At 23.8% G+C, this 13168-nt stretch overlaps 2 protein-coding genes across 2 annotated transcripts in view; both read left to right on the top strand.

The window, feature by feature from the left end:
• The window catches only part of LOC105621303 (aminopeptidase Q-like), a gene marked incomplete at its 3' end in the record, with an annotated part of 11513 nt that extends 1410 nt beyond the window's left edge, over positions 1-10103 (top strand). Inside the window, exons 3-5 of the mRNA XM_012202769.1 lie at positions 3571-3656; positions 6688-7161; positions 9800-10103. Of these exons, the coding sequence (XP_012058159.1) occupies positions 3571-3656; positions 6688-7161; positions 9800-10103 (864 nt within the window). The remainder of the gene's footprint in view (positions 1-3570; positions 3657-6687; positions 7162-9799) is intronic.
• A 12-nt stretch (positions 10104-10115) lies between these two features.
• LOC105621302 (aminopeptidase N-like) overlaps positions 10116-13168 on the top strand; it is a gene marked incomplete at its 5' end in the record, with an annotated part of 4521 nt that continues 1468 nt past the window's right edge. The window contains 6 exons of the mRNA XM_012202767.1: positions 10116-10149; positions 10648-10922; positions 11335-11525; positions 11668-11848; positions 12603-12695; positions 12908-13021. Coding sequence (XP_012058157.1) covers positions 10116-10149; positions 10648-10922; positions 11335-11525; positions 11668-11848; positions 12603-12695; positions 12908-13021 — 888 coding nt within the window. The remainder of the gene's footprint in view (positions 10150-10647; positions 10923-11334; positions 11526-11667; positions 11849-12602; positions 12696-12907; positions 13022-13168) is intronic.

Here is a 13168-nt window from a genome sequence, read left to right as displayed (position 1 = left end):
ACACACACACACACACACACACACACACACACACACACACACACACACACACACACACACACACACACACACACACACACACACACACACACACACACACACACACACACAAAATCACACACACTCGTATAATAGAAATAATTGTTTTCAGAGGCATAATAATATTTCGAAAAAGACTATAGAACAGGAAATTCAATCCATGCATGCAGCTATTCTAGAAATATCTAAAACATTGAAAAACATGTATTATAAAATGCAAAACTTTTACTTTGCTTTATCTATATGTATGCATTTATTGATAAAGTCGATGAATGTTCGAGGGTTTTTAAATTAAATTTATTTATATTTACATTATTAAATCAATTCATACGTGAGATAGTTTTTCTGACCATAATATGGCTTCCTTTTTTATATTTGTACAGATTTATTTAGTTATACTCAAACTATATGATCGTATTATAAATTTAAAGATTAGCTAGTATAGCTAAGATTGCTTTAAGATAATATCTCTAAACAATCAAGATTAAAATTGTTTTACCAATTGTTTTAGCATAAAAATCAGAAATAGCTTTATATAAACTATTTTTATTTTTAAATTATCTGATAACGTATGTTTCTGTTTTTTTTCTCTGATAATGAATATGACAATGTAAGTTGATGTATTAATATGTAGAACATAAAATTTAGAATTATTAATATTTTTAATATTTATAAATAATTTAGAATATTATATTCTTATTTACAATATATTACTTTATTATGTTTTATACTATCAATCTTAAGTGACTAATTTTTGAATAATTAGAATTGATTATAATATTATAATATGATCATATAATTATTTGTTTTATATAATTAATATAATTAATATAATTAATATTTATCATTAATTATATTTGGTTATAATATATTCTCATTTATTATTTATAATAAATTACGCAGCATTATTATTTTACATTATTAATATTAATTATTAATTTATGAATATTTTAATTATTATATTATTTAATTATTAATTAAAACAATATATAATAATAATATTAAATATATTAAAATATATATATTAATAATATATTAATAATATTAATAATATTAAATATATTAAAATATTGCATAATCATAATATTATAATAATATTTCAATCATATATAATGTTTTTTAATACTTTTATTATTAATTAATATTTATAATAATATGTTTATTTTTGTAATAAATGACGACATTTTATTTATGTTATTACTCTTTTCCTCATGTTTATAAACAAATTATTTATACATAATGTTATTTTCAACATAGAATTTATATACTAATGCATTTCTATTTATTGAATAAATAATTTGGGAATAATATTTTTCATTATTAATTCAGCAAGCTCAATATTACATTATAAGAACAATATACGAGCAATTTGTAAAATAATTCGAAAATTAATTTTGAATAATGTTTTACATCTTATCGGTAGAATGTCAAAAGAAATTTGACGCGCGCGTATAATAGAAATAATCATTTTCAGACACATAATACTTCAAAAAGGACCATGGACAGAATGGAACAGCAAATTGAATCTATGCGTGTGACTATCCTAAGAATAATTAAAATAACAGAAAGTACGAATAGTAAAATGCAAATTTTTCATTACATCGCTTATTTTATGTTATGGGATCTATTATTTCACATAATAAATGAAGATAGCCATCTAAGATGGCCATCGGATTTTTCTATATTTCTAATTATAATTTGTTATTTCATGCGTGAGTTAATTTTTCTGAGGATAATATTTATCACATTGAGGTATTTTTATCTTCTCCTATTCTTGGAATATTTAGAGGAATAATAATAATTTTCTAAATTTTAAAGAACAGTATTTAATGGAATGTAAGTTCTAGAATAGTGCTAATTTTTGTCGTTATTTATATTATTTAATCCTACTAATTTTTTCAGATTTATTTGACTGAAAATGTATAATTTATTTTCTTAATACTTAATACTTAAGACTAATGTCTTTAAAACTTTTTCTGATATTTGGTAACTTATCTGTTAAAGTCACACCTGTTTGAAATTTTTTTATTTTTTTATTATGTAGAGCATTTTAGACTTATTTACTCAAATTGAAAATGATCGCATAAATTTGAACAAATTAGTAGAGCTAAGATTGCTTTGAGAACCAAACAATCTCTAAACAATCAGAACTAGAATTGTTTTAGTAATTGTTTAGCACAACGGAAAATCAGAATAGTTTTATATAAATTATTTTTATGTAAACTATCTCATTCCTATTTTTTTCTCTAATAATGTAAATGGCAATGTTAGTATAACGACGTGTCTTAGAATATAATTTAGGATTATTAATATTTTATTAATATTTATGATAGATTCTCATATTGTGATTTTCGCTACATTACGATATTGTAATTTATACTATTAATTTTAAGTTATTAATTTTAGGATAATTAGAATTAATTATATTATTATGATAATGAATATAATAATTTATTTTTATATAATTAAAATATTTATTATTAATTATTTGATATTAATATATTCACATTTTTTTTACAATAAATACGAAGCATTATTTTACACTATTAATATTAATTCTTTTATTTAGTATAATGTAGCAATTAAAATCATTATATATAAAATCATTATATATAATATAATATATAATATAATTATATATAATATAATATTATAATATTATAAAATATAATATAATATTATAACGAAAAATATTACATAATCATAATGTTATAACTATATTTCAATCGTATATAATGTTTATTAATACTTTTATTATTAATTAATTGACACTTGTAATAATATATTTATTTTTATAATAAATGATGTTGTTTTATTTACATTCTTCTCCAATCGTGCTTATAAGCAAATTATTTATATATATTATTATTTTCAACATAGGATTTACTTACTAATACATCTTTATAAACTATTGAGTAAATAATGATTTTGGGATAATATTTTCCATTTATAATTCAGCAAGCTAAATGTTAGAACAGTGTGAGCAAGTCAAATGATTCGAAAATTAATTTTACGTCTTATATCTTATTGCTAGAATATTAAAAGAAATCTACTAATATAAGAATCTCCTAAGTATTGGATTGTCCGGAAAGTTCGTGTCGACTAATCTATATAATTTAATAAATGTATACTAAAATTTAAATCTTCTTTCAATTTTCCTTCAAAATCGGCACAAACTTTCCGGACAACCCAATACATAGTAACAGAAACCGCGGAGTAAAATCTATCATTTTGTAATTATATAAATGATATCTTCTATTTAAATAATTACAATAATAATACAATTCTAAATGAATAGGCAACTTAAATGACAGTGCCGGAAAAAAGGGAAATCTGAATATCGATAATGTTCAAACTGGTTACAGATCGTACAGAAGTATCGAGCGCATGACATGTGCTCTTTACTTTTTTCAACAACGATTGACCATTGTCAGATGCGTATGTAGACAAGTGTCGATTAGATTGCTAAGGAAAATTATGCAAAGTTTACAAAAAAGGATGTTAGAAATTCTATTGTAAGTTTTCTGATAGGATCATATTCTACTGACCGACCTAATCTCCATTCTGAGTTCCCTTGCATCCACATTATGCAAAGGTGGAGCATACGACCGGAAGCGGTAAGTGTTGAAAATCTGGAGACGTCAAATTGGAAAAATTATAAGAAAGAAAACACAATAAGGCAGAGTTAAACCCTACTGAAAAAAATCACATTACAAAGTTACATAACGAAATCAAAACAAGTAAATCTCGTAACTAATTGTTTCAAATCAGTACATGATTTTTTAAAATCATGTAATTTGAAAAATCACATGATATTAGAAATAATTTTCTCTATTATATGATTTTATAGTTACCGAATTTTAAATAATTAAATATGTATATATGTAAATATGTATATATATAAATATATGTAAATATGTATATATATAAATAATAATTAAATATGTATATATGTAAATAATTATATATAAATATATGAATTTTAAATGATAAAAATAAAGAAAAAACATAACGTGTGACTTTTCAAATTATATAATTTGAAAAATCATGTACTGATTTGAAATAATCAGTTGTGTCATTTACTTGTTTTAATTACATATATGATTTCGTTATAAGTATTACTTTGTGACGTGTTTCTTTCAGTAGGGAGTACTTCGCATTTTTTTCGATCGAAATATAAGTGTGAAATATTTTTGAACAGTAATTTTTTGAGAGAGACGTTACAATTTTATAAGAAAAGGTTAGATATTTTTTATATTTGAGTATATATTGATTCTCTTTGCTTTTATTGATCATATATGTTTTTAGAAGTTTACATAATAACATTGTACTTATTAGAATGTCAATATCCTGTTAATATTCTTGTGATCTTTCGAAGTGTTAAGATCGTAATATGACTTACAAGTTTTTGGCATTAACGATGTATTAATAATCTAACTAATTATTGAGCAGGATTACATTTTTATTGGCATAAAACTTTAGTTTATATGGTAAGTCTTTAAAAACAAAACACCTACTTTTGTGATTTGCAAAGATACATACAGGACACGAACAACTTTATTTCCAATCAAATTGTTTTTATCAATTATCGAAATTGTTGATCCTTTTTTAAGTATAAAATTTTATATTTTATATTTTTATTTTTTCTATATATTGTTTAAAATGTAAACTATATTTTTATTCTTTTTATATTATACTCAACTGATATAAAGATTATTTCAGCAATATATAATAGCATATATTTTAATATTTCAAAATTATAATTTGAATCAAAAATCTTTTTATTACTTATAGTATCAAAATAGATATAAAATAAATGTGAAATTCCATGTCGTACGATTATTCGTTAGTTGTTCATTTAACTGAAATAATAGTAATAATAATAAATCTGATAATAATGAATGGAACAACATGTGCATAAATATATGTCGAATTGTCATCAGTGATAACATTAGTAGTAATTCATCTTACTTGAGAAAATCATATCAAATCTTTATAAATTGCTGCCTGATTCTAAATTTCTAAGTTCGAAGTATTAAGAAATTAATGAAGTTAATTTTTAATTACATTTATTGTGATATGCAAAACAAAAAATAATCCATTAAAATATTAACAATTTTAACTTAAAAAAATGAACATAAAAACGAAATAATAGTTAATTTAGCACACGTTCACATATGCTACCCAAAAACAAATTTTCTACAAAGTTATTAAAAATGTATATAAAAAATGTATACTTTTATACATTTTTCGTTATTTTCATTTGAATTTTTATAAATTAAATTAATGATTAACACAACTGTATTTCAAAGAATAATACAAAGCTATTATAAATTTCTCTCGGTATAAATGGAATACACATTAAAATCTATGATAAAAATTCTTGCATAGTTTTGATACATTTTCTTATCAAAAAGCATGATATTCTGTTTATATTTGTCATTTTTCTAACAAAAAGTCATTACTTTGCAGAAATATTTAAAATCAAAACAGTCATGGGCTTTGTAAAAGCGTTATGTTTAGTAATTTTTTTTCATAATTATTTATGATTTCATAAATAAAAGTTATTTCATGAAAAATGAGAAAAACGAATTCCGTTCTGCAGTTGAACAAATTAATCGTTTACCAACATATATAGTACCCACGAATTATAACATCAAATTGATACCATACTTTGAAAAGAATTATACTGCTTATACATTAGGAGGCGAAATTAGTACCAGGATTCATATTCATAAAAAAACGCGATATATATATTTACTCGAATATTTTTTATTTATATCTGACACACCCACATTGATCAACGAGAATAACGGCAATATCTATTTATTATGGCAACAATATACATATTATAATCCTATAACGCATATATTAAAATTTTATCTTACCCAGGATCTCTTGCCTGGGTTCTATATTCTGAATATAAAATTCTACAGTATGTCGGTTCTTCCCAAGGAAAATAACTTCAAAATTTCATATATAAATAGAAGACCAGATGTAATGTGAGTAAACATTAAGAGATTAAAAACTCACTATTATATATTGACACACATGTACATTTTCCAGTTCCTAATATTTTTTAATTAATTACACTAGTCTATGAAAATGAGACTTTGGAAAGTCTACTGATTTATAGGAGTGATTAATTCTGATATAATTTTTTAAGTTGCATTCGAATGTGGCCAAAATTATTTAGCATGTCAAGATTTTGAGATATTCTATAAACTAAAAGTGTAAAAATGGCTATTTAGACATTCAAAATCCAATGTGGCGATTCAAAGCTCAAAAAATCGTTATAATTAAGTTTTTACTTTTTTGAATTAAGCTTTGAATCGCTATATATATTGGATTCGCCATTTTAAATTTCGATTATAAATTCAGCGACTCAAAAACCTCGAGCGACTCAATTATAATATAAAGTGTAAAAATAATTGGCCATTAAAGCATTCGGTGCTTACCTACTAAAGAATATGAAATGTGTTAATATATAATTTATTTTTGCTGTTGCAAATTTCTGTGGCCAGATTTAAATTCAACGCAACAAGTTACATCGAAAACCACTCCTACATCTCAGTCGACCAAATCTCAGGTCTATATTATTATATTATTGAAAATATCTTATTATCTTTTATTAAAATTATATTGCAGGTGGTTAAACGCAGTGCATTTTCAACCAATTAGAGGCCGACGATTATTTCCATGTTGGGATGAACCAGCATTTAAAGCCACTTTTAACATTTCCATATTGCATCATGAAAATTATATGGCTTTGTCGAATATGCCGATTCAAAATTTAGAGTTTGTGGGTAATAATATGGTTTGGACACATTTCCGCACTACTCCGTTAATATCAACGTATCACGTGGCAATTGTGCTGACTAATTTTCCCTCTCATCGTATTAACGCAAATACCTCCGAACATCAAACTATATGGTGCAGAACATATTCTGCACAATATACACAATTTGCGGAGAATATATTTGAAATTGTTACATCGCATTTAGGAATCAGGTGGAATAAAAAAATCGCAAAATTAGATCACGTTATTCTTCCAGAATCTAAAAATATGTGGAATTGGTATTTGCGAGATGGCATGTCGCAATGGGGACTTATTTTTTATAGGTAATATGCATACATACATTATTAAGATAGAAAGAAGAGAAGATATTAATATATTAATATTTTTATTTTATCCAAAATTGGTTTAATGGCAAAAAGTACAAGCAAACATTAACATTTAAAATTTATTAAAAAATATTTTTATATTTCTCATTTTTTGTAACGGAAACTGACGAAAGTAACGCGTTACATTGTTACCGTTATAAATTATTTTTTTAATAACTGATAAAGGTCTTATTTTTTTCGATAGTTATAATAACAATGTTTTTAATAATGGTAACGAAATTTATACAGAATTATGTTTATCATTACTTTTTATTTATTGAACATATTTATAACATTTTTATATATTCAACATATTAATGATACAATTTTTTATTACATTATATTCAATCTTCAATCTTGGACTCCCTGCTAAAAAACTTCGATAGAATAAAATAAGAAAAAATTATCTGATTGATTATATTTTCGGTTCGTAGATTACTGAAATATTTATATAAATTCTGTGAAATATTATTATGTATGTACAAAGCTTGAACCGAAAAATCATTTTGCTTCTTATGTTTCCCTATATCAGTCTAATATCATTATTGGTTATCGCTTTATTAATATTTAAAGAAAAAATAAGACAAAATTTTTTAGACTTTTTTATTTCAGTTAAAAAAGTAACGAAACAACAATGAACTGTTACATTTTAAGTAACGGTAACGAGTTACTTTTGAGAATCAGTGACTTAGTAATGGTAGTTACTATTTTGACACGATAATGAGTATTAACGATAACTAATTACTTTTAAAATTAACTTATCATTCTTTGATGGGAACTTAACATAATTATATTATTTATAAACGATTCTTAGAGAAACGAGAGTTTTATACAATGAAATAATAGATCCTCCTTCACGTAAAATAGAGATTAAGCGATTAGTAACACATGAAGTAGTACATCATTGGTTGAGTAATCTGGTCAGACTGTCTTGGTGGTCTTATTTATGGATAACCGATGGTATTGCAGGATTATTTGCAGCAAATGCCATTAATGAGGTTGCTTTCTTATTTACATCTTCTATCATTCATGTATCTTTCATTACATGTATCTTTGGCATTAGAGAGTTAATGTAATTGCAAGAAAATTAGAGGATATTTAAAAAAGAATATTTCTTGATTCGATATATAAAATTTGAATTTTGCAAATCTTTTAGTTGTTAAAAATAGAATATCGACTATTCAAATTTTTCCTAATTTTTGTAAAATCTGAAATATAAGAAAAGCTAGAAAAGCATATTTAAATCAAAATAATAAGTTAAAGTTAATGGTGATACAAAATGTAAAATTATTTATAATACATTACAATAATAATTACAATAAATGTAACGTTTTTTTGCATTATATGTAGATATTGTAGTTAATAATGTAAATAGCTTAATAATGTAAATAAATGCGTCTTTAGAAGATAACTTTCAGGCGTCTTTAACGCCTGTAAAGTCAACATGCATCTTTATATCTTGTGATATAAAGATGCATGTTGACTTTATGAGTTATTACGCCGAGCCTTTTCTGATTGAATATTCATTTAATTCACATTAAGAATCATTATATCTAGATGTTTCCAGATTCTCGGATATCAGATTTATTTGTAGTTCAGATCCAACATGATTCTCTTAATTTGGATACTCACTCCCTTATGAAACCTCTTCACCAAGAAATTAATGACATTGCTGATATTGATTTGCTTTTTACCTCCGTTTCTTATATCAAAGGTAAAGTTGAATAAATAACTCCATAAATTTCCTCTCACACACACACACACACACACACACACACACACACACACGCGCGCGCGCGCGCGCGCGCGTCCACGCACATACGCACAGCACACTCACGCACGCACGCATTTATATTTTCTCTTTATCTTTCTTCTAAATATAAACGCGAGAAAAAGACTTATGGTCTTAAAGAAATTTATCTATTTTCTTTATCTTACAATGTATAATTAATTCTGTATGAAAATGAAAAAAATATTAAAACTTACAATAAATTATTTTAAATTAGAAATTAATTAAATTCGACAAATTTCCGCTGTACGAATGTACTATATTCATTTTAAATATTTCTTATAACATTTTATGTCATAAATCTTTAGCACCTGTTATATTTCGCATGTTTGAACATATGCTTACTGATGTGATATTTTGGAAGGGGATCAATAAATATTTAAACATGGAGTGAGTAGTGACTTCAAATATAATTATAGTAGAAATTAATTCATCTTATATGACATTATTACTTTATTCTGAGATACATTTAATACATTTACAAGCGGCTCATTATATTGATTTAGTGCTAATGGATTTCAACTTTTAAATCTTAGATCGAGTTTTAGTCATTCTGTAAAAAGCGTCTACTTAAAATAAAAAGTTGTATAAATATCCTTTATTTATAATTAGTTATTATAGTGTAAATTATATACTATACATTGCATAAAAAACAGATCAATTACATATTAATTATATAAAATGATGTAATTTATTATAATATTTGATGATTGTAATTGATTATAATTTATTATAATATTTGTAATTTATTATAATATTTGATCTGATTGTAATTTATTATAATATTTGATCAATTAAATTTTAAAGATTTAGTCAACTTAGCTCTGCAAATTCTGGCTATGATTTATGGATGGCTATGCAAATTACTCAAATTAAATCGAGTTCTAAATATCTGCCTAACTTAAGAAACATAATGAGTAAATGGACAACGACAAGTCAGTACCCTGTAGTAAACGTGATTCGAGAGAACCGAAGTGGCAATATAATAATATCACAGGGAAAAAACACATGGTGGATACCTATAACTTACACTACACAAACAGAACTCAATTTCAATGACACTGTGCCTCGCCATTGGCTAACACCAAATGTTCAGCAAATAATTATTTCAAATATTACACAATTTGATTGGATTATATTTAACTTGCAACAAACTGGTAAGTATTAACTAATAACTTTGTGAATTAATGTATTCGCTTCTATAATCATAATTTAATTTTAATATTTTTATTTTTAATATATTATTATTAATTTTAATATTATTATTTGTTTCTTATTAATGCTAATTTGGAGTATTTACAAAAACATAATATTATAATATTCTGTAAGATTTATCTCTAACACATAAAATGTGTTTTATTTTTTGTATATTACATTTGTGTATATGTGGCGTACAGAAATTATTTCCCCGTATGATTTAACACTTCATGTATCTAATAATAACAAATCTGTCATGCAATGTAATATGCAATTATACATATAAATTAATATCCTTACAAATTGCTTCTAAAATCTTTTTAAAAGATATATATATATATATATATATATACTGTTTGCAATATTTAAAAAAAACATATATATTTATTTTTTGTTTTATGAAACTAATGCAATGAAATTTGTAATGATCAATAATATTTTAATTTGTTATACAACAGGCTACTATCGCGTTAATTATGATCTAACAATGTGGCAAAGAATCGCCTATTATTTAAATTCTGGCAATTATAAAAACATACATGTTCTGAATCGTGCTCAAATTCTCGACGATGCATTTTATTTTGCAATAGAAGAGAAATCTATAAATTTGTCTACATTTTGGAATCTTAGTAATTACTTATCGCAAGAGATAGATTATATAGTATGGTACCCTATGATCAAAGCTTTTGAATATTTGTCAATTTATATTCCATTTTCGGAAATTGGACTTGAGGTATATAATAAATTTCGTCAATGAAATATGTTGACATTTAATATATGTTTAATATATGTTTTATAAACATTATAATATCAGTTGTTTCTATTGCTACGTTTGTCGTAAATTAATAATTTAAAGTTATTATCAAAAATTATATAATTTTTTTTAAATGATAATTTTAAATAACAACAAATTAATCTGCTATCTAAAATAGTAATTATCTAAAATAGATGTGTGTATAATAATTATAGTTTATAATATCATAATAAAAATTCGGATATAGACGTTATTAGCGCTATTTGTGTCATTCTATTTTCGTTAATAATAATAATTATATTAGGATTCTCGAATTTTACACAATATAAAAAGATAAATATAGACTAATGAGAGTCAGCAATGATAATTGATTGCACTTAATAATTTTTAGGAAAAGATGCGTAGAATTTTGCCTACACTTTTTAAGAAGATAGGGTACCAAGAAATTTCTAACGAGCATGATCTTACTAAATGTTTAAGACAAGAAATTGCAAAATGGGCATGTGTTCTCGGTGATTCTGATTGCAGAAATAATGCCAAATCTAAACTAGAATGGCATTTTGCCAATCCTGAAAAGCATAAGTATATATAAGGAATAGTTCTAATAATAATTAAATCTTAAATTTTTTTTATATGTTGCACTTCGCATTTGATAAGTCTTATACAAAATAAGTTATTTATCTATAAGTTATAAGTTTATTATCTTTTTTTATATGTTTTGAAGAATTTTGCCATGGTGGGAAGATTGGACATTCTGTAAAGGTTTGATAAAAGCAAACGATTCTATTTGGATGAAAATGCTGGATATATATAAAAAGAAATATAATAAAAAAATTTTAGAATACTTGACCTGCTCAGAAAATTCTAATATTATTCAAATATATTTAAATAAGATAACGGATAATGTAACACTAAAAATCAATGATAGTGTTAATATTTTCCTTCGTATTATTGCAAAGCATGCAAAAAATATCGAAATATTGGAATATATATTGGAGAATTTCGAAAAAATAAAACCCAGGTTTGATATATACCTCTTTTCAAAACTTATATCATATATAAATTTAGAAAACATTTATATATATATATATAAAATATACGTAACACATTTCCAAGTAATATGTACAGCGCCAAGAAAGCGCTAAAAAAGTGTATAAGCGTTTTGCAAACACTACTGCGCTACTTGGTTTGTTATATACATTTGTTATTTTTTTCTATAGAGAAGTCAATGTGTTTGCGGCATTAACTGTTATTCTTAATCATGGGAATTTTGAAAATCAAGAGAACACGGTAAATTACATACTTTATTCATTTCTTATTAATAGAGCCTTCTAATCCAAAAGTTTCATTCTTAATTTTTAACAGTTCCTGATAAAACAATTTGTAATATACATATAATTAATATATCTTAATCAATAAAAAAAAATATCAGCAAATATGCAAAAAGATATGCGAGCAAAATACTGGGCAGTTTGGTCCAATTAATTTATCTTTCAAGTGTATCCGTATTAATTTCATGTTATTAGATCTTGTTGATATATAGTATTTATTCTTTATCTTGCTCTTTTACATTTCTTACTTTTAACAAAAGTTTCCTTATTGATACATAATTATAAATATGATTTAAATGATAATGAATGTCGAAATAACTTGTTTCAGATTCTAAATAAATTCGTAACATATCTGAAGAAAGAATTAATAATATCAACTATTCAGGTTAAATTAGCCAATCGAAAAAAACGACTTGAAAAGGTATATTTTAAAAATTAAAAAAATATACTTATTTTTAAAATATTCTATTAAAATTATTTATTTCCTTCAAACGCTGTATATATTACTTATAGCATTTTAATTTAATTATTCTAACAAGAAATTATGTTATATTTGAATTACGTTATAAATTTATAAAATAAAACTGAATCATTATATTATCGATGATAATTTATCGAAATAATTGATTTTAGATACAAAAAATTATGTCAAGTGATTTAAAGGAAAGCGTGTCTAATAAAGAAAAACTAGAAATATCAAAAAATGGAATCTTAGAAATACCAATAAAGGAAAATATCAAAGAAGAGGTAAATTTTATTACATATATATAATATTCATGTAAAATTATTGATGTGGAAAAAAAAAATTTTACTTATGAAAAAAACTAATATATATATATATATATATACATATAATATACTCATATATAATAGAAACAATCATTTTCAGATATA

This window comes from Atta cephalotes (assembly GCF_000143395.1).
Source record: "Atta cephalotes unplaced genomic scaffold scaffold00032, whole genome shotgun sequence".
Lineage (NCBI taxonomy): Eukaryota > Metazoa > Arthropoda > Insecta > Hymenoptera > Formicidae > Atta > Atta cephalotes.
Note: the sequence above shows the minus strand (reverse complement) of the source record. Positions and strands in the feature narration are given on the sequence as shown.